This window comes from Blennius ocellaris (assembly GCF_963422515.1).
Source record: "Blennius ocellaris genome assembly, chromosome: 2".
NCBI lineage: Eukaryota > Metazoa > Chordata > Actinopteri > Blenniiformes > Blenniidae > Blennius > Blennius ocellaris.
In genome coordinates this window covers 9,901,181-9,922,900 of record NC_137651.1, presented here as the reverse complement: position 1 = coordinate 9,922,900, position 21,720 = coordinate 9,901,181, and the positions used below count along the sequence as shown (strand labels likewise).

The window sequence follows — 21,720 nt, the reverse complement described above, 5'->3', positions numbered from 1 at the left end:
TGGAAAATGAGCTCTCCCTTCCTGCTCGGTTCTCACCTCTATCGTCTTGTGCTGGTCGATGCCGAGGCTGTGCATCAGGCGCAGGACCTGCTCGCTGTATTCTCCCACACCCGCCTCTCCCTCAGGAGACAGAGGCTGTTGGTACAGGACAGGCCTCTGCACGGGAACATCCAGAGCCATCCACTTGTGCTCTTTAATCTGGGCCACAGACAGACGCTTCGACGGGTCCAGCACCAACATCCTGCGAATCAAGTGCTCACAGTCTGCAGGGGATGGAAGAGCACAACGATGGGGGGGGGGGGGGGGTGAGACCACACATTTTCTTTATCGCTTTTCATATACTTTTGTAAATGACAGAGGTTGTTTATCTGTGAGTACTTCTTGTATAAGCTGCGATGAGACAAATTAAGCCCAGGTGAAGCAGAGCAAAAATAACGCTGGAAAACCTTCAAATCTTCACATTTCTTCTCCGAGTTTCTCCTGCCGTCTCGTTGGAGTAGCGTGACTGCACTCTTTTCTTCTTTCCTCCCTCCTAATGAGAGCTCCTCACCTCTAGTTAGTGGCTAGATGAGTTTGACGTCAGACACAGCTGGGTTCTTAACAGGATTACAGTTCCCCTGGCTGTGCTGCTTTGGCCTGCTTGCACCCTACTGTGTGCAGCACATTCCTGCCTGCCACACGGCATACTTACCCACTTACTTTGCTGCTATGGGTTTAAAGCAAAACAGGTGTCTTTTCAACAAATACGTTTTCCATTATTTTCCTTGAAGTTTAATGATTGCTTCATTAAAATATGTTTGCCTCTACTCCCAAGTATGCACATTTTAAAAACGTTAAGAGTCTTGATCCTGCATGTTGTCAATGTCTTCATGCTCCAACACACCGGAATCCAATGAATGCGTCACCATGAAGCTCAGCAGAAAGCCTGATAACAGAGTACTTATTATAATCAGGTTTGATGGGCCAGGGACTCATCTGGTAATGTTCACACTTGATGGTACAGTACATTGGCCAGGACCAAATGTGTAGAAAACACACCACAATGTTGTTAAGGTTTTTTTTTTTTAAACTAGCCAAGAACACAAGCATTTCAGAACATGGATGAAGGAGTCAAATGTAGCTGTATTAATTCCTCAGTCATGCAGTATTGATCTGCTTCGAGGATTCGGAGCTTCTAAAGTCCTCAACGTCCTGCGATTTTTTTTTTCTCCTGCTTGCAGCTCTCTGGTCTGTGCTGGGTTCACACTTAAATCAAACCTGGATCAGAGTGAATATAGGACAAAGGTCTTATAGGCGAATGATTGGAAAACATTACCTTAAAACAAAAAGTGATTCATGTGTTAGGCTTAAAGTGATAAAAGTCATTTAACTGCAGAAAAACATTCAAAAGCATACGATTTTAACAGAATAGAGAAAGAGCAAATAACAATTTCAGGTATAAATGGAAAAAAAAAAGAATTTGAGTCAAGTTTTCTACACTCAACCTTCTTGCTTGGCTGCTTTCACTAACAGCAGATATTCTGTCTTCTACCACAAGATTAGTTAAGAGACCTCAACACTTCATAACAGAAAGCCCAAGGACCTGACTGCCAACTTTAACTCCCTGCTGCACATTCTTTTCAGTTGCCCTGCTGATCTACTAACGTCTGCTTACATCACATTTTGTTACCTCGTGCCTGGTAGTTCAGCCCCAGCCCCCTGCACACGCCCGCGCACGCACACACCATTATGTGCATAACCAGCGCGCCCTTCACTGCACTTTCACTTCATGCTGTGGCCCCTGAGCGGCTTGTGTAGCGGCTCAGCTACAACTCGCCTCCAACACAATGCCGCAGACTACATTGCAAATTGGCCGACACAGAAGTTAGTCGGCTCCGCTTGTTGCCACAGCCGTGTTTATAGCAACAGCTGAAGCTTGAACTAACCACCGGGGAGAGTATATAAAGGGGGTCGATGCTGCATGAGCTGGTTGGCTGATTGACTGACACTCTGTTCTTGGCCAGAGCACCACTATGACTTAACAGCACAACCATCCCCGTTAACACTTGCAGTGCTCCGGTGGTATAAGGTTGCACCGAGTCCTCCAACGGAGGGCAGTTCAATTACGTTGCAACGAATATCGAGTCTTTCAGGCTGACTTCATGTCTATTTTACACATACACCGCAGCATCAAACCATCACGACTGAGGAAACAGATTTTCTTCTGAAATGTAAAATGCAACACAAATTGTGCTGAATCTCAACAACAACATGTGATTTACGTAGTTTCAGTTTGGGGAAAGCAATAAAGCAGCAAACATTGAGCTGTACATGACCTGTGCGACTGTAACATCCGAGGGACGAAGGACATCGTCTTCAGTTTGTACGTCACTCAGTTGTTGGTGGACCTCAACATTCACAGTGCTCAGATGTTCTTGGGAGAGTTTGGAGTGTGGTGCGAGGCTGTGCTGAGCACCACAGCGTTGGCCGCCGAGAGCCACGAGAGGAAATAAGATGGACTGTTTCTGGATGAAGAAATCAGCACACTCTGTTCTCCCTGTTCGGGGAACAGGGGCTGGACTGGGGGGGTGGGGAGGCGGGTTCGAGTGTCAGTCTGGCCCCGGAGCTGACATTACACTCCTACATTCCCTGTATGTCTTAATTGTTTCAAGGTTTTGAAAAGAGAGAGGGGGGGGGGGGGGGGGGGGAGAAAATCTGCTCGGTTGTCTCACCACACCCCCCGCCGATAAGTTGCTTCAGACTCGCAGATGGGCCACCAGAAACGAGGCAAGCAAAACAGACAGGGCCACAGACGGGCAGGAAGATGTCTCACAGTCAAGAGCATGAGTCAAGCAGACGGACAGACAGACAGCATCTCCTCAGAGGGACAGACAGGCAGGCAAGCAAGCTGCTGGGGGGGGGGGGGGGGGCTTCACTGGCTCGTCCCCAGGTTACATAAACAGCTCCAGCTCTGGATTTAATCTGCAGCCAGCTCGCCAGCGCAGGCGCCAACAGCAGGCCTTCTTTAAAACAGCTAGCCAACCTGACTCACACTGCAACACACAGACACATACGTTAAATGAGCGTAATGCTTTATCACTAATGAAGTGACCTTCTGACTTGTAGCCACACCAGAGTAAGCCAGCGGACAGTCAACAGTACGGTGACTCTTGCAGGAAACAGTGAAAGTAATTCACTTCATGGGAATATTTATGATAGGATGATGTGGAACCGAGGAGAAAAAATGTGGATAAAGATATAAAGGCTTGTCATGAATGCGCTGCATGTGTGTATTCACATGAATCAAAGTAGTGAGGTGAAAGGGTTGGCACTGTCTCATATTTTGTTTGTGGGTGGGGGGGGGGGGGGGGGGGGGGAGAGACAGAGAGAGAGAGAGAGAGAGACAGAGAGACAGAGATTCTCATCTTACCTTCAGTCATGAAGTAGGGGATGCGAAACCTGCCTTCTAGAACTCTCTGTCGGAGAACAGGCAGAGTGGGCCCATCGAAGGGCAGCGCGCCACACACCAGTACATAAAGTACCACCCCCATACTCTGGGATCAGAAACAGAGGCATACACAGAGATCACCTCAGGGCAAGAAGCAGCAACAAACACTAGATTGATGAATGAAGCAGATGTCTCAAAAGCCTACGTTATCATTATCGTCATCATCATTATTATGTGAGCCTGTTTTTCTCTAGTGCCTAATGTAAAGAAAATGCCATATATATGTATAAGAATATACTGCAATTTCTTTTCCCTACATCTTTCATTGTACAACTACTATTTTTATATCTATATATCGATAAAACCTTTTTATTCGGAGACATGTTCGAAGGGATCAATTTTACTTCAAAACATTTTCAAGGCGAGTATTACCTGCTTCTCCCCTGGTCAATAGCAGCTTAATATCTTACCAGTATTTTAATCTCCAAAGTTTTAGCAGGTCTGTAATTAAAACACCTCTAGCATTTCATGCAGTCAAGCCACATATCAAACCACCTCTACTAATTGCAGTCTGCAGTCCAAGGAGACTATGAACTGTGATTGGGAAATCATGCTCCTTGTCACCACAGAGTCATATGACAGGAACTAAACCTGCTGATGTTCTGGAATCAAAACTTTGTCTCTATAGTTTTAAATATAGAAAAGTTCTCCGAAGTGGATGACGTAACTTACAAAACTGAATGATGCCAAAACTGAATGACACACAAAAAAAAAAGCTCTTGGGAAGCGAGTCAGGTTATGACATGCTTATCCAATCCTCATAATAATGTGGTTTTATCCACAGTTGTGCTCTTCGTGCAACATTTAATTTACCCAGATGTCCAGCTGAGGGCCCTCGTACTGCTGTCCTTCGAAGACCTCTGGAGCAGCGTAGGGCGGGCTGCCACACCATGTGGCCAGAGGCTCCCCAGGCTGGAAGAAGTTCCCAAATCCAAAATCTACGCAAGACCAAACGGCGAAGGTGAAGAGGTTAGCGATCATTTCAAACAGTCAAGTTCGCTGACAAGTTAATGGGTCGGAAAGGACTGACGTCCAACAGTTGCTCCGGGAGTCGGCAAATCCTCCAATAGTGAAAAAGAGAAACATTTGAGTTCATCATGAATAACCACAGTGTGAATGCAAACATTAAACTGTGGAGAACAAAGAAGAGAGAGTGTTGCTTTACGATGGAGTGTGGTGTCTTCACACAGAGTTTGCGTAATGTAGCAAGACGGCAACATACTTGAACATGGAGGAAATTTGTCTTAGGTAACCTCCTCTGGAGACTGATATGAGGTCACCAGTGCTGTGCTGAAATTGGTTGCCTATACGATGACTACAGCTCTTGATTTTTAGTTTGTTTTTAATCTTCAGACAAGAAAGGGAATTCTACCTTTCTAACATGCTGGGGAGTTCATGTCTGCCTTTCATTAAAATCTAAACTGGAAATGGCTGTCATATCTGCCAAATTGCACCCAGCCAACTTGTGTGCCTGCAATAACTCAGCCAAGCCAATTGTTTTTTTAAATGTGTTAGTTCTTATCACTTTCACACATGTTCCCTGCCTCTCCACACATGTCAATTCATCTCCCATTAGGGATTCTTTCTCTCTTCTGCTCATTTGGTTTTCACAAGATTTTCTCATGGTACAGGAAGTAAAATAACCGCTTCAGAGAGATGACAATCTCTGCCTTGTTTTTCACAACAGGGATTAATTCAACTTATGATGAATACAGTTATTTTTATTATGAACAACAACACACGGTGTTCATTGTTAATAGGACGGTATCATGGGACTATTCAGCTCAGCTAACCCTTCACCCCCACCATTTTCTCATAATGCCAACCGTTTTCATAAACAGAAAAAAAAAATACGACAAAACAAATAACGGATTAAAAGAAATGTAGCTTACATAATGGCGCTGGCGGTTATATGGGTTCAGGGACAAAGACACAAATACACACACAATAAGCCGTGTGTAAGAGAGATTGAACAAAGCATCCCTGTTTCTTTCTTAATCATCGTCCTTCAAAATGCTCCACAGCAAACTGACCACACCTATAACCAACCAACACAAAACCTTGCTTAACGCAGCGGTTCCCAACTTTATATTTTCTGAAGGCCCCTGAACGATCCACTGCTCTGACAAACCTTATGACATCAACATCATATTTTTTGGGATTCTTTTCACAAAAATAAATCTAATTTTGAAGCAATCAGAACAAGCAATGTGCTGCCCACATAAACACAAAAGTTGCATAAAGAAACTTTTAAAGGTTTTTGCGAAAAAAAATTTGTTCTCAGAAAAAGAAGAAAACTGTGAAAACGCCCACCCCACCCCACCGCCTGTGGATACAAAGAGTCGACAGTTACTCGGATCAATGAAGGCTAAAATGTTTCCTTAACAGACATCACAGTGGCATGGTACGTTACAAGGCTGTTACTTTCTTCAGTTTTTTTTGTCATGTATTTTTACTTTCATTTATGTGGAATCTGACATCCCGTCAGGTCCATAAATATTTGGACATTCAAAGAATTTGCACCTTCAGATCCGTGCAACGTTATAAATGTCATTGTGGGAGTGTAGAGAGCACACATGCTGACACTGTGTGACCGAACTGCAACCTGAAGTTTTAAACGAGTATCAAAACGGATCAAATCATACAATGTTTTGGTTTTTCTGCCTGAACGGTTGTTTTAATTGTTTTCATATGTAAAATCCAATCCAAACTGTGGCTTTCGAGAGGTCTAATCAAACTCAACCCATATCTAGATGTCGTGATCACACTGCAGCAATCCCCACTGTGTAGTAATAACAAAAAGTCTCACTCTCTGGTGCTGCCAAATATAGTCTGATTTCCAACAAAGGTGAAATGCCCCAAAAAAGAAGAGAGAAAACTGTGAAACCATGAAGAGTCCAGAGTGAATCACACAAAATAAAAAGGTGGCAGAGACTCTCGTTTGCGTAGAGATGAGGCCAGAGGGATTAGTATTGTGCAAACTCCAAATGAAAAACAGCGGTGTATTGCGAGTACATCCAATTACTGCAATGCAGGTAGCAGCAGGTGTGGTTGAAATAAAGTGCAGAGGTAAAGCAGCACGACACGGCGGCTTTATTACAAGTATGTTTACTGTCTGATGACGCTGCTGTGGAGGTGAGATGTAGGCTGAGCCGAGCGGAGCAGTGCAGTTGGTTTATCGTCAGAAGCTGTGACCCATTTCATGGAGCTGAATACTGAGCAGACTGGTTGACGTCAAACACGCCGGCACGCTGCGGGCTACCAACAGCAGTTGCAGCTCAATGAGGAAGGGTGGGGCAGGGATGGAGGGATGGGGTGAGAGGGGCGCTCACACAACACTATTACCATAATACAGTATTAGCAAAAAGACGCCACGCTTAAACAGACCCCAGCTGGCAGCTCATAACTTCATGTGTGTGTGGAATCATTGAGTGTCGCCACGCTGCTGTGGGAGGATGGCGTCCAGCAGTCCATAATGCACAGGCCAGTTAAAGAGAGTCCCCTGATCTACTGATGCACTGTGTGGATTATCCAGCTGTGCAGAGGAACAGGAAGGACCTGCAGTGGGTGGCGAGGGGGCCAAAGCACATCATGAGCAGACGACTAACTTCCCTCAGAGATGTTTACATAACTGCATCAGAAGGTCAGATGCATTATTGAAATTGAAAGCCTTTATTGTCATTGCATCATGTATAGCAATGGATACCACAGGCGCTTGTTGAGTATTAAAATGAGTAGTAGCGAAATGGAGGAGCCTAAAAGGTTTACATTAAATTAGATAAAAAATATGTTTGATTGCCCAAAGATATCAATGGTTATTAGCAGAAATGACTTGTGTGAAAGACGCGTTTGTGTTGTCTGCTTTTTATAGACGATGGTTAGGAGTTCAATGGTTTTACTGATTTTCTTAAATCTAAAGCTATAGTAGCTTCCGTTGAACTTTTATTGGAGAAACATAAAGTCAAAGTCTGTTTACTGCATGCCCCTCAATGAGACATTGTTTGTATTGTTGACATCATTTAATGGACCGTAAAACACCGTCAGGGTTTGATGCACTTTGAGCACCACCACTCTGTAGAAGGGTTTAACCTTGAACAATTCCAAGTGACGGTTAATGAGGCACCAACTGCTTGTTTATGATAAAAATATGACAAAAAGAGGATTTTCTGCTTTAAAGTTGCAGCAGTTAAAAAGCTCGTAGTTGGATGCCGGGTGTCCAGCTGAAGGTCCGCTGCGAGGCGAGCCACCGTCTGACCCAGCCTCTGCCTGTCGGCGTCCCCTCGATACTCTTAGCTGTGTGTACTGTGGGGTCCAAATGGTTTACTTTGGAAAAAATGTGTGTTCAAAGTAGGCCGGGTCGTCTGAATATTGCAGCGAGGAATAATGGAATAGGACTCTGGTTCTATTTTGTGGGCTTTCCTTCTGAACGGGGGCCATGATAAAAAGAGATGACCGGGGGCATTCGTATCGTGCCGCACGAGGTGAAATTCTTGGACTGGTGCAAGACGGGTGAGAGCAAAAGCATTTGCCAAGAATGTTTTCATTAAAATGTTCCATTTTTTTTTTTAAATTCTAAACAACAAGGACACAACCCAACACATGAGGTGCATATTTTTCTGAGAGGCCACTAAGACAGACTCTTTTCCCTCTCTGATCCTACTAACTGCTCTTGTTTTTGTTATTCCTCCTCCTCTGCTGCCTGTCTTTCCATCCCCTTCAATCTGTCAGATTGAACCTAAGGGGACTATTTGAAGTGAAGACATTAAGGGCACTCCCCGCTGCTACCGCTTCACTCTCCTCTGCAGCCACCACGAACATGACCTTTCTTTGACTGACTGCTAGTTAAGCTTCATACAGACTGACCAGAGGTGGCCTTTAGAAAACAGTCAGGCAGCATCACTGGATAACAGGAGGGAAAACCTGGAAACATGGGCAATTTGTCTGGATGTGCACCAAGAAACTAGTGCTGAAACACTAAAGTCAGTGAAGTGTGTAGGGCTTATTGGGTCAAAAAAAAAAAAACAACAAAAAAAAAAAACGAGCAAACCTCCATAACACCATAAAGACCAACATGCTCCTTCATATTCATTAGTTTTGCTGATTTCTAATGTCTACTCAGACATCTACACCTCACCCAGAGCCACCACCACCATATGACCCCAAACAACCGAGGGAGACATCTGCCGACCCCAAGTCTGGCTTCGCAGGTCTGGTCCTCGAATTCATTGCAACTGATGTCTAATTACATGAAGATATTATATTGTACGAGGGCTTTGTAGCTTATGTTGCATTTGTCCAAGGAGAGGAAAAACTAGCAGGCTATTCCTATTAGTTTTTTTTCACAGCTCAGTTTTGTCCGTTTCTTGTGTACGCATGGATGGGATTCAGTGTGTTTTTCTCGAAAAGACAAAACTTTTTACATTTCATTAACTTTAATTATATCAGTAGATCATGCCTATAGATCAATTCGAAACTTAGTACGACATGATCCCACCTCGGGGAACCAGCTCACCTAGACTCTGCATGCATTTAGTGCAAGACATTTTTGTTAAACCTCCTTGGTGAACCTGGTGCAGCTGTGAGGACACCATGATAAGAACTGCGTATTGCCAAGAATGTGGTAAAATATACAAATCGCTCTAGAGGTCTTAGAAACGATCGTATATTGCAACACTTGTGATAAATAGTGATAGAGGGAGACGTCAAACTTTAGGATATCCAAAGATAAATAACACCACCTCAAAAATATTATAGTACATTTGGAGCCGGAACATTTTCCGTTTTTCTCAATTTTCTTGAACATTCAAATCAAACATCCCCAAGTACCAAGAAAAAAAAAAAGCACTTTGTTTTTCGTCTGCTGGTAGGTGGCAGCATTGTAATTTACTGTTATTGTTAATGGCAATATTAACAATTAGTAATTATTGTAACATCCGGACTATTGAACGCACCCCAATATAAGCCGCACCCTCAAAATTTAAACAAAAGAAGAAAAAAAAAAAGGTCGGACTTACGTGATGCACCGGAAGGCATCACCCATCTGTGGCATGAAGCTTGTTAACCCACATAAATCCATAAAGTAGCTGTGTCATTGTTTAAGTCTTTAACTCTTAAGCGGCTTATAGTCCAAAAATCACGGTATCCAGATGACCCAAAATAGAAACGAGGTCTATTTGGATGATCCCTTTTCATGCAGAAGTCAACACCAGTCATTAAACCGTAACAAAGTTTCAGAGTTTGATTCACTATTGCAGAACATTATCAACCAATATGTTACTTTTAGAAAAACAATTACACCCACAACTATGACTTCCTCTTTGGTGTGACCAAAAAACAATGAAACCAATAAGCAATGTTTTCTCAGGTGATGGCAGCATGAGTTTTGGTTTCTATTTATTCTCCGAGGTTGGTGAATGAAAAAAAAAAAAAATGCATTGTGGCTTGGTTTGTTAGTTATGGTGATGCAGGTACAGTGGGTGATAAAATCTCTCCTGCTCATCCTGTGCTGACCTTGGGGTCGTCTTCTTGTTTGACGACATGATTTCAACACATTTTACTTTCAGGGATATTTTAAAGTCTAGAGAGTAACAGTAGTAATATCACCTAATGTTTTATGGAGAGTTAGGTCTAGTAAACAGTGAGCTGTATCTGTAGAACACATTTTACACATGATGCAACTTTACATTGCATTTTCAATACATGGTGCACAAAAAAAACTGTAAAGGCGAAAGGATCAGGGAAGAACAACTTGAAAATTTAATTAAACGTGAGACTAAAGGATGAGCTGGATTAGTCAAGGCATCTAGACAAGTCTCCATAAGAACAGTTCAGTTTATATTGTGCTTATAGGGTGAAGTTCACTAATCACTGTGTATAAACAGAATATGCATACAACACTGTGTGGGGGGGAAAAAGTGAGTTAATACAGCTGTTTTTGCATTTGATGCTTCAAGTTTAACCATTTAAAGTTCTTTCCTGCCTATTGACATAACACATGTTTACTCCACACAACCATAACCGCTGGATCATTCACGACATCAAGAAAACTCAAAGACTACCAGAAAGCAGAGAAATAGCACCAAGAACTGTCACATATCATGTCTTAGTATGATCAAAAACACAGTAATATTGACTAATTTCCATATTTTAATGGTTGAGGGTATCTTAAGAACATGGAGCAGAAGCACTCATTTACTTTACAGTTAAGTCAACCATTTCTCAATAGCTATAGCCCCAGGACATTTTTGATCTCAAAATAATCAGTAGATTACCGGACAATTTGGATTACCATCGGCTGCAACAAAGCCACACAATGAAGATTTCAGTGTGAATGATAAATTAAAAAAAAGAATATCAATATAACTATGGAAAGAGTGTGCTGAAAGGAGCCACTCTCGAGTAGAGTACAAATCTCACACGTCTGCTCATCTCAACTCGATGTACCACTTACCAAACTTGTCGGAGCAGGCGGTGGGGAAGAGGAGCACAGAGTGTACCTTACTGCTGATGTCCTCCCCGGAGACATTTTCTCTAATCACAAGCCAGGTAATGTTCTGTTCATTGTTTTCCTGCCTCAAATCTAATCTGCCGCGCGTACAATCGGCTGTGAGTCAGACATGTTTGTGAAAATTACTGGCGCAGTAATAACATCTCCAGGTTATCATCTTGGACACTTCTGAGAAACACCAGACAGAACGATGCACAGAACCATGCAGGTATTCTATAGTTGGGTCTGTTTTGTCATCATCTGGCCGCACCCTTTCAGAACAAATAGAAGCTGCTCAACAACATTTGTACCTTGAGTCACAATGATCTGGGGCGCTCAATGTATACATCAGTCAATATTTCAGAAGTCCAGAAACGTTGATTTTAATCATTATTGGGAAGTTCATGAGAAGTCCTTTGAGGACAGGAGGCACACATTCATGCTCAGCATGCCTGGTATCCCTTCACACCTGTATTTTTAGTCGTCCTCGCGTGATCAGCTCACCGTCGATGGATTTTAGCATCGGCTCGGAATAAATCCCGAGATAAAGCCTTTTACAGCGTATTGTCACAGCTGTGGCCATGTCACCATCTCTTCCCCTCCAGTAAGCCAAAACGTGTTCCTCCTGCCACTCCAGACTCCTCCTCCTTCACCGAGACGCAGCAGTCGGGTGACATTCTCACTCGCCAGCTCTAAATGCCAGTTGCTTAATAATCACACTTTGATGCTCATACTACAGACCACCAGCTTAGTCTCAAAACTCTGCCTCTGGTTTAGATCCCTCTTTTGTTCTCCATGTGTTTAGCCCGCAACTAAACATATTTCTGAGCTCCTCTGATAATCTATTTTCTTCCATAACAACCAGCCATTTGGATTCTTAGGTTTTCAGGATGTCTGCAAGTAACCTCTCGCTACTTCTTGACACTGACTGTGCAAATGATCTGGGCAGGAAGTTTAGATAGGTCCCAGTTACATTAGCCTTGAGATCATAGCAGGCAGTAGATCAAACCTCCCTTGCAGACATCCTGTACTTCTCCATCAGGGCGACTGCTCATGTGTTTATTTAGTTTTTATAGTTATTGCTATAGGTTTAGTCTACTGGGAGACCTCATTCAATGCACTGAGGATCTCATCTCTTCCTCTCAGCACATTCATATGTGACCACTGCATGTCAACCGTTATGTCTGTCTCTGTCCTCTCTCTCTGTACAACTTATGTTTTGTGAGGCAAAACCACCAGAGGGTGAAGGGTAAAGTCGGGCAATAACAAAGGACATCTAGTGACTGCCATTTCTAAAATCAGTTCATGTGGATCACGCCATTTCATTAATCCCCAAAAAATGACAAGCAAATGCTGGAGTATTTCTATACTATTGAATTCTATTAACAACTAGCAGTCAAATGTTTGTGTGCATGTCTGTTACATCACATTAACACAGTATGTGTCATCCGGCTGATGTAAAGCACCACTGATTGATGCAGGTGATAATGCTGCCACATCACGCCACAAAACAAAAACAAAAATGAAATGTGCTTGCCCCTTCATGATCTTCCTCTTAACTGAGTGTTTCTTTGGCGTTGCAGTTGAAAGAAGTTAAAACAGTTAAAACAGCTGGGTGTGGGATGATGTGTGTATATCTGAAACGGTCGATGTCACAGTGCAAAACATTATGACAATGATCCATTGAGTGAATAGGAGGATATTTTTGGTGGATGTAAGGTTGCACATCAATGTGACCACTTTATAAGTGTTTATATAAAAACAAAACGGGACAATTTCTCGAATGGAACAAAATCAATCAGACAAAAAATGAACAAGTAAATGCAGATACCGAAACACAAAACTGACCTAATTAAAATGAGACACTGCACTGGAATCTAGCTCCCTTTTCACCAACATGAGGATTTTCATTTGCACTTAAAAAAAAAAATCGGTTCCTTTATATATTTTGTAAATGGCACATGAAATGCAAAAACTTCTCAGAATGTGCTTCAAATCCTTTGCACTAAAACAAAAATAAATAAATAAATAACGTTTTTAATCAGAGATTACCGTGCTCAAGTCTGCAGGTCTGACCCAAATGCGATCAAATTATGCTGTGTGTGGACTCTAAATTAAAATGGGTTTTATACCTGCAGGCATCTCTTGATGTGAAGCAATAAAAGTTGCTAATCTGTCGTTGCTGCCTGCAATCTACAAAATGTTGAGGGAGTCTGTTGTTGTCTGTGCTGTGAAGCAACAATGACAAAATTGACCTTTTGTAAATCAAACTGAATTGAACAATACCTGCAATCTTGATGTTCATATGGCCATCCAGTAGCAGGTTCTCTGCCTTCAGATCTCTGTGGACGATGTTTCGGTTGTGGCAGTACTCCACAGCTGACAGGATCTGCCAGAACTTCCTCCTGGCCTCCAGCTCGCTGAGACGGCCATGCTTGGCCAGATAGTCTGCAGCCGGAGACACAGACATTGGAAAGAGGGAACATAATACGTTACTACTGAGTGCAGATACTATTTTACAAGGATTACATAATATGGCTCTACAGCGCAGTATAAGGTATCAAGACACAAGAAGAATGTATTTGTGCAGATTATTCATCGCACGCAGTGTTGGAGCGGTTGTGTTGAAAGGATAATCAACTTTTGATGCGGCGCGGGCCTGGTGCCAAGAGTAGTTTACACCTGTTCAACATTATAGCTTGCTTTGTAAACTGACGTAGCACAAGGCGTACAATGTAAATACCTGTTCTGAACTTCACTCGTTAGTGGTTCAGTTGGTAAATATAGCACATGCATGTCAGCAGTGGCCACAGTGTTGTCGTAGCTAAAAGCAGAAAAGGGGAAGCAGGTATTTCTGATAATGGGTCCGCAGCATCATGTACACATAATAAAAATAAAGTAGATGAGCCTGTGTGTTGGGAGGTTTGTCCAATAATGATGCACAGGAGGATTGCAGTGTGCACACAAATATACAAACACATTGGGCAATCAAGAGGGCAAATCAAGAGATGAATTTGCTTACGCATAGAATCAGGAAAAATGTCTGCTCTCAAGCTTAACCCTTCAGCTTCTCACTGTTCCCTGACAAAGTTGGCCCAATAGACCATTTTACAAGATGCCTGATCTGTGAAGCCTCGTGAACTTAGCGCAGTGTGGCGCTTGTTGCAGGCGGCAGTGTTTCTCTTCACACCTCCGCGTCCAGATAGCTTGCTAACTCTTCAATTCACACTCGGTGGCAAACAAGATAGGACACTCAAAGTTGGCCTCCTTTCCAGCTGGCATGGATACAGCCCGATGACCAAACCTGACAACAATGCATAACAACCACAGTAAACCCCACCCATGAAACATCATATGGGAGTAAAGAGCAAAATGCAGAAAACTATATCATCAGCAAATTAGAAAAGAACATTTTTGTGAACAGAAATGAGACAGAGGTTTTTTTTCTTGTTCGTTCTTGCGCATGCATCACATCTTTTGCATTTTTTTTTTTAAAAACACGTACGCATGTGAACATGAGCATAATTTCAACATCAGGCCCCTGTGCGTATGCACAGGGAAGTCACAGTAAGCTACTTTCACACCTCATTAACATCAAAAACACTGTGACATCAACTCAACATGAGATATTTAAAGTAGAGCAGCATTAGTCCTGAGGCCATTATGAACACCTCATCTTAAACTATGTTTCCACAGCTCAGAGTTGACCAAAAGGTCAGTTGTGAGCTGGAAATACTGTAAAGAAAAAAGAAAATGACTTTAGCCTGAAGCTGTAGTATTAAACCTAGGGGATGCAGCTCTATCATCTCCAAAATGGTGTGTGAATACACATTGAGAAAACCTGATTAGATGGTAGCTGACAAATTCCAAAGAAGAGGCCATCCAGTGACCAGGGCAGCTTTCAAACACTGTCGCTAATCAAAAAACACACCAATGAGGAGAATGTGTCGAGAAGGTCCAAGTATGCACCTGCAGGAATGACTGGACTGTGAAGTACCGGTAATCATTCTGGGATCAAATCTCTGCCTTACTTGTTCTGCGACAGTCTCTTAAAGCCGAAACAGCATTTCCGTGCACCTGTATGGTGCAGCATTGGCTTGAATCTGATTTGAGAGCTGAATGTGATGTAAGAAGGTTTCATTGGTTAAATGATTTGAAGATGATCCCCAAAGATGTACTCATGTTCAGGTTTTAAAGCAACAAGCATGCAGTGTCCATGATTTATAAAAGATGTACGATACATTCTCACAAATGGCAAAGGAGGACTTAATGGATATTATGCTGTGGTTTAAAGGAGGGATGGACATCTCTCATCATTCTGATGCTCACAAAAACTTCATCTTTACAATCAGGTGGCCAAATTGTGACTGAGGACTTTTACCATTATGAGAATAAGAACTCCTTAATTGATCTTCTTTACCAATTTATCCAAATCTGGAGCCGATTATAGTGTGCTTATGGGAAAAATATATGATACTCAATTATATTATAATAAAAACAAATAATCAAAATGACTATTTCATTCATTTCAATTCAGCCTTAGGTAGGCACTGCCGAACCTGACTGCACACCACTGCTACTAATTCAATGAAAGTAAACTTTGTCTTTAATTCAGGTTGATTAAGTGAAAATGTCGTTAAAATCTTTTAAATATAATATATCTAAAATGGCCTCATCTACTAATCTCATCACCTGGAAAGTGAATCTACAGACAATATGTTATGAGTCTATCATGAGAAATGCAGGATTGACTTTTCATGAATCCGTGTCACCTCATACCAACAATAATATATCAAATGTATCTTATTGTGACCTTGTAGTCACAGCTCAGGGGCAACCACCAGCAGAGTTTTAATGAAACACACAACAGCAGCAGATTCATCTGCAGTCAGTGGAGTCCTTGATTATTTGGCTATAGCTTTTTTGCTTTGCAACCAATTGTGCTCGATACTATAAAGAAAATAAATAAAAGCTCTTAGAACCAAGTACCGGAATCTCAACATATCATCCACTCTGTGCCAACAGCAGCATTGGCTGCACACACAGACACAAACACAAAGAAACATTAAAAAGACAGACAAACAGAGACAGACACAAAATGCAGTGTGATGCCCCAGTGGAAGGATGAGTAATACACTGGTACGATGTTGGGGAGGGTAAGGACCTCGGCACAGTGAGGCATGCAGCGCTGCATTCTGGGAAAGTGAACAGAATGAATCAGAGGGGTATTAGGGAATAGCTCAACAACCACTATGTTCCACTTCTGCTGAGGGCTTGGTGCGGAGCTAAGTCTCTTAACAGCTGCTCAGGTTTGGAGGAGACTGACACCGCGGGCATAAACTGGCTTGTCGGTCAGACCTCTGGCTGGACTTCAGACAACATTGTGGGGCTGGCATGGGGAGTGTGTATGCATGCAAGTGTGTGTGTGCATGCGGAGGACAAGGGGCAAACACACAGACGGGCACACATCAGTAACCGATACCCAGACCGCTTAAATTTGGCAGCTTCATTAATGTCACATCTATATGCGCGTTGATAGATGTCCGCTGATTTAATACAGATACTCCAAGGGGTTAAAGTGGACTGGAGCCAGCTGGAGCTCCGTACTTCTATTTCATCCAAGTTATAAGTAGCCAAACACTAGCTGCAGCTACTGACTACAACAGTTACCATGTACTCTTTCACTGTTTAAGTAAAGAAGCAAAATAAAGCTCACAGATTACCCCTTCATGCGTGTCCCATCCGCTGGTATTACCCTCTTGGTTTGAACTCATTGACTGTTTAAAGGAACTTCCATCAGGGCAAAGCCGGCAGAGTTGGGAAAAGTGTTAGATTTCCCCCCCTTTTGCCAGCAATTGCTCACATTGCTACATTTATTGCCAGATCACAACAGCAGAGAGGAAATGTAGTGCTGAATTATGTTTTAAAAAAGCAAGGTTAAGGACAGAGTAGTTAATTATTTCTTAGTAAAAAAACAAAACAACAACAACCCCAAAACAAACATTTGTTTGCCTTACCCTTGAGATAAGAGATCATTTAAATGAGATGATAGTAAAACTCATATTTGATTCCATTAGATTGTGGATTGTTGATCAGAAAAAGCTAATCAATAGTGAATATTGTGAATATGGGGAATGACACTTGCCTCTTTTAAACTTTGCTGTTATGTTTAAATAATTGTTCTTATTTGTCAGAACAGTTGGTTGCAGCCACAAAGCGCATAGTTCAGAGCAAAGCTAAATCGAAGTTGGCTTACTCGTGTCCCTCCCCAAGAAAATCCCTATGATTTTATACTTTGACAGGAATGCATTTCAAAGCAGGCGATTCTTGTAGCCTTTCATGCAGACGATATGGTATTATTCATCGAAGTAATCAATCATAACACCTATGACACGTTTCCCACCTTGAGGAGTTTTTATTATTATGTTACTCATTCCTTGGCATGGAAATAACTCATGAATTACGTTTAAATTGCAGTGTTATTTGAAACAATTTGCTATTTTGCTGCAAGGGAGGAGATTTGAATGGGAAACGGTAGCGGGTGCGAAGCTTGGAACAGGAGTTTTCAACAAGAAAGAATTCACAACAGAGAGTGTGCGAGCACATTTGGTAAACGAAAAATAAGCCTCAGTTAAGATATGCTTCAAAGTCAACATATATATTTTAGATAAGAATTTAGCAAAAGATCCTTGACCTGGATCACTTCTGGCCAACGGTAAAAAAAAGTAGTATCACTGCATCCCTTGTTAAAATCATACACGAATCATGTCCAGTGTCATTTTATTGTAATCATAACTCAGAGACCAAGAACGGTAAATGGATTCCCCTTATATAGTGCTTTTCCACTGTGTACGCAGTCCCCACAGTGCTTCACACCGCTAATTTTGGCATTTTGAGGTTCAGTGTCTCACTCAATGACACTTCGACATGCGGACAGGTGGAGATGGGAATCGAACTGGCTTAATTCGGATTGAGAGACGACCGCTCTACCAACCGGCAGGGTTGACCAGCTGGTTTGAACCTCTACTGTGAGATAATAGCACCAAGTCACCACCATGCTGCTCGGATGACCTCCAGATATATTTTGCAATTTTTACATTAAAACGAAAAATGATCCTCAGTAGCAAGGGCTCAGGTTCCACACTGAAGCAGAGGTCATATTGCTGATGTGTTCCCTGATGTGAGGAGCAAGCTTGAATGCCTGTCGGGTTTGTTTTGTTCAAAAAGTGGATTTGCATGAATACTATGACATTTGTATGAAACAGAACTTTGCTCAGTACAGCTGACAAACAAAATGTTCTTGTGTTGGCTTTTTTACTAGACTAAAGCTCACAATCACTTATAAATGCATCAAAGAGGCCAAATGGTGAAAATGTGCTTCACGCAGACGACAGATTAGTGTTGCACTGTTTGTTTGATTGCAAAACACATCTTTGATTCATGTTGTGATCATTCTCTCAAACATTGACATGTACTCCTGTGTCCTCTTCTTTCCACAAATGAAATGAACTACACTAAAATAGGATTTCCATCCAACCTTCTTTTACCCAAAGTCCCAAAATGCAAAACAACATGCAAACATCACACAACATGTTTCCAACTGGAATTGGACACAATATATTTTTGCTGTGGGGCGTCAGCGCGAACCACTACCCGTACTGTGGCTTCTCAACATACACTTCATACGAATTTATTTTATGAAAGCATTGCAACTTTGTTGGTACCAAACAGCAAGTGAAACTTTCATTTTTCTGATGGTTTTTCTCAAGGTCATCGAAGTCAAAGCTGCTCCACCTTGGCTGCTGGCAGATCTGCAGAAAATCACCCCAGTGATATAAGGGGTGGCTTATGTAGAAATTGACAGAGTAAATATGAATGTCTCCAAAATACCCCAACGCCCCTTTGAAGTCAACATCCTCAGAGTCTCATTCCTCGTCAGACAAAAGATCCGCATGAGTGATTTTACTCACTGCCAGCTATTATACTTGCCTCTCTCTCTTTCTTTCTCCATCTCTTTCTCTCTCCAGCAGTGCTTTCTTAAATATGCATGCCCTACATTTCTCCACCACCTTCCAAATTCAAATGGATGTCCCTTGCTCTCTCCTCTCCTATTCTCCTCTGCCTTCCTCCACTACTGCGTCTGCAACTCCGCTTTATTTGTCGCTGACCCAATTTTCAGGTTTGATCCATTCGGTGGTGTTGAGGCAGTCTGCGGAGGAGCGGAATGACAGACAGGCGGCAGAGAGAAAGAAAGACAGACACAAAGCAGCCTCGACTGGCTGGCATCGATGCCTCGGCTGTGCCCATTACTGTGCCCACCCACCCTTTTGCAAGAATGAACCCATCACTCCCCACCTCCTGGTGCCAAACCCAGATACGCTCCTTTGTCTTGACGGCTGCAGACACACACGCTACCCCTCCTGCTCCTTTCACAACACCATTTCACTATTTGGAGGGAAGAGAGAATTGGGAGGCTCAGCCATGGTTTTAACTGCCTCGCTGAAACAAGGTGGGCTGCTACGCACACAGAAAACCACAACTGTGCATCCTCTGCCCTGTGTAACCTACGGCCAGTAGCAGACCCGAGACATTCATCATGTCAGGAAAAAAATGGAGGAAGCTCTCGGGATGGCGATAGTGGAGGGAGCCAATGGAGACTTGGTTTGGCAACTTACCCATTTGTCTGAGTGCATCATGAGTCAATAACTGGATCCACCTTCAGAAAGTGTATTTGGAAATCAAAAATGATTGTTCAATTTTGTGGGACCGAAAACTGTAACACAAGTCGAGTGCTGCAGCTACCTTAGCTGTCTGCCTGGCTGAGTCAAAGCTGCTGCTGCTGCAGCAGATGATGACATCTAAATGTCTTACATAACTACATTACATTGTGCAATCAGGGCAGAGGGGTCTCGGGAATCAGGACACAATTGTTTTATAATACCCAGAGATGATCCATGAGCAAATCTATGGGTTACACAAACAGAGACATAGCGATTTCAATTGGTTCCTCGCACGCCTAAATTGACATTTGGAAACTATACAAACTCTTGCCACATGACAAACTTGATATCACTCTTCGTGTCTGTACTGTAAATAAAAAGCCACTGTTCGCTCTTTCAAGAGATTACTGTACCATGAGTGGAATGTAATATTCCTGTCACTCCATATCTTGACGGGGTTCACGGAAGCTGCAGTTTGCTCAATTTATAGTGAGCTATAGTGCCTACTGATAGGAATGAGCCCCTCCACCTTATCTCTCTACATGTCTGTACTTCCTTCGCATTTCTTAGCCACGCTCTGTCATTTTTTTTATTTTTGGGCCTGCTTCCCACTCTCTCTAGGTCACAGGAGCAGAAGTAGCTGCTGATTCAACATCACAAGTGGAACACTGGTCTCAAACTCGCAGAGATGCACACACATACACACACACAAACAATACGCACGCGTTCATGCACAGGCAACAGACGTGACTATTAAAAGTTTGCCGTAGTCAACTGCTTGAGTAATCCTCTCAGCTCCGGTGTCTGGAAGTAGGCTAAGTGCAAACATTCTCAGACGGTCTAATAGGTGAGGCCATTAATCTACCGTATGTGGCTCATGAACCTCTTACAGGTTGTTCACACCCGACAGGCCTGCACTTGTGATAATAATCCTCGAAATATTTGAATGTAAGATTTAGCACGTTCAAAGCTGGAACATTTCCAGAAGTATTTCAGCTCTGTGAAGGAATGGCCTGCGTCCGCTTGCACCGAAACATGCATCACCCTATCAATGAGGTGGAAAAATTGGGGTTTTGGGAGTTCCATGTCCGGTGTGTTGCACTGAAGACAGTTGGTACACACTGTACAACTATAGCGCTCGTGTGCATGGGTGGCACCAATACAGTGCATGCGGGCCTATGGCAGACAAAGATAAATGCTTATCTTGGTGGACTATTCTTGTTATGCTCCAACTTGCCTGTCCTTTCCAACACAATATCCGTCTTCATGCTTGAGACTAAAATAGTAACCGATACAGACTGACTGTAAAAGATCATTTTTGTACTCTGAAATGTTGAAATTTGAACTTATTCATCAATTAGGTTCCCCCATCTCTTAAGAAATTAAAATGTCCACAGAAAATAATGTCCCAAAAGGTTCATCTTCTCATTCGATGTTATTTATTTTCATGACATTTTGATTCTCACTGAAGGCATCACAACAATGAATGAATACATATGGAATTATATAATAAACGAGAAAGTGTGAAATAACTTGAATTGCGATTTATATTTTATATTCTTCAAAATAGCCACCCGATGCTTTCACTACTGCTTTGCACACTCTTGGCATTCTCTGGGGGAGCTTCATGAGGTCGTCATTGGAAATGGTTTTCTAAGTCTTGAAGGAGTTTCAGATATGCTGAGAACTTGTTGGCCCTTCTGCCCTCAGTCCGCGGTCCATCTCATCTCAAAGCATCTGGATTTGGTTTCGGTCAGGTAACTGTGGAGGCCAGGTCATCTGGCGGCACTCCCTCAAATAGCCCTCACACAGCCTGGAGGTGTGTTTGGGGTCGTTGTTCTGTTGAAAAATAAACAATGGTCCAACTCAACGTAAACCGGATGGGACGTCATGTCGCTGCAGGATGCGGTGGCAGCCATGTGGCTCAGTGTGCCTTCGATTCTGAATACATCCCCAAAGCAAAACACCCATATACCATCACACCTCCTCCTTGCTTCACGGTGGGAAACATCCATATAGAAACCATC

At 42.6% G+C, this 21,720-nt stretch overlaps 1 protein-coding gene across 2 annotated transcripts in view; it reads right to left on the bottom strand.

Moving 5' to 3' along the window:
- Positions 1–21,720, bottom strand: part of sik2b (salt-inducible kinase 2b) — a 51,026-nt gene that overhangs the window by 13,303 nt on the left and 16,003 nt on the right. For both annotated transcript variants that reach the window (XM_080507203.1, XM_080507204.1), the window contains exons 4-7: positions 13,260–13,421; positions 4,301–4,425; positions 3,410–3,533; positions 37–263 (exon numbers count right to left, since the gene is read on the bottom strand). In XM_080507203.1, the coding sequence (XP_080363329.1) occupies positions 37–263; positions 3,410–3,533; positions 4,301–4,425; positions 13,260–13,421 (638 nt within the window). The remainder of the gene's footprint in view (positions 1–36; positions 264–3,409; positions 3,534–4,300; positions 4,426–13,259; positions 13,422–21,720) is intronic.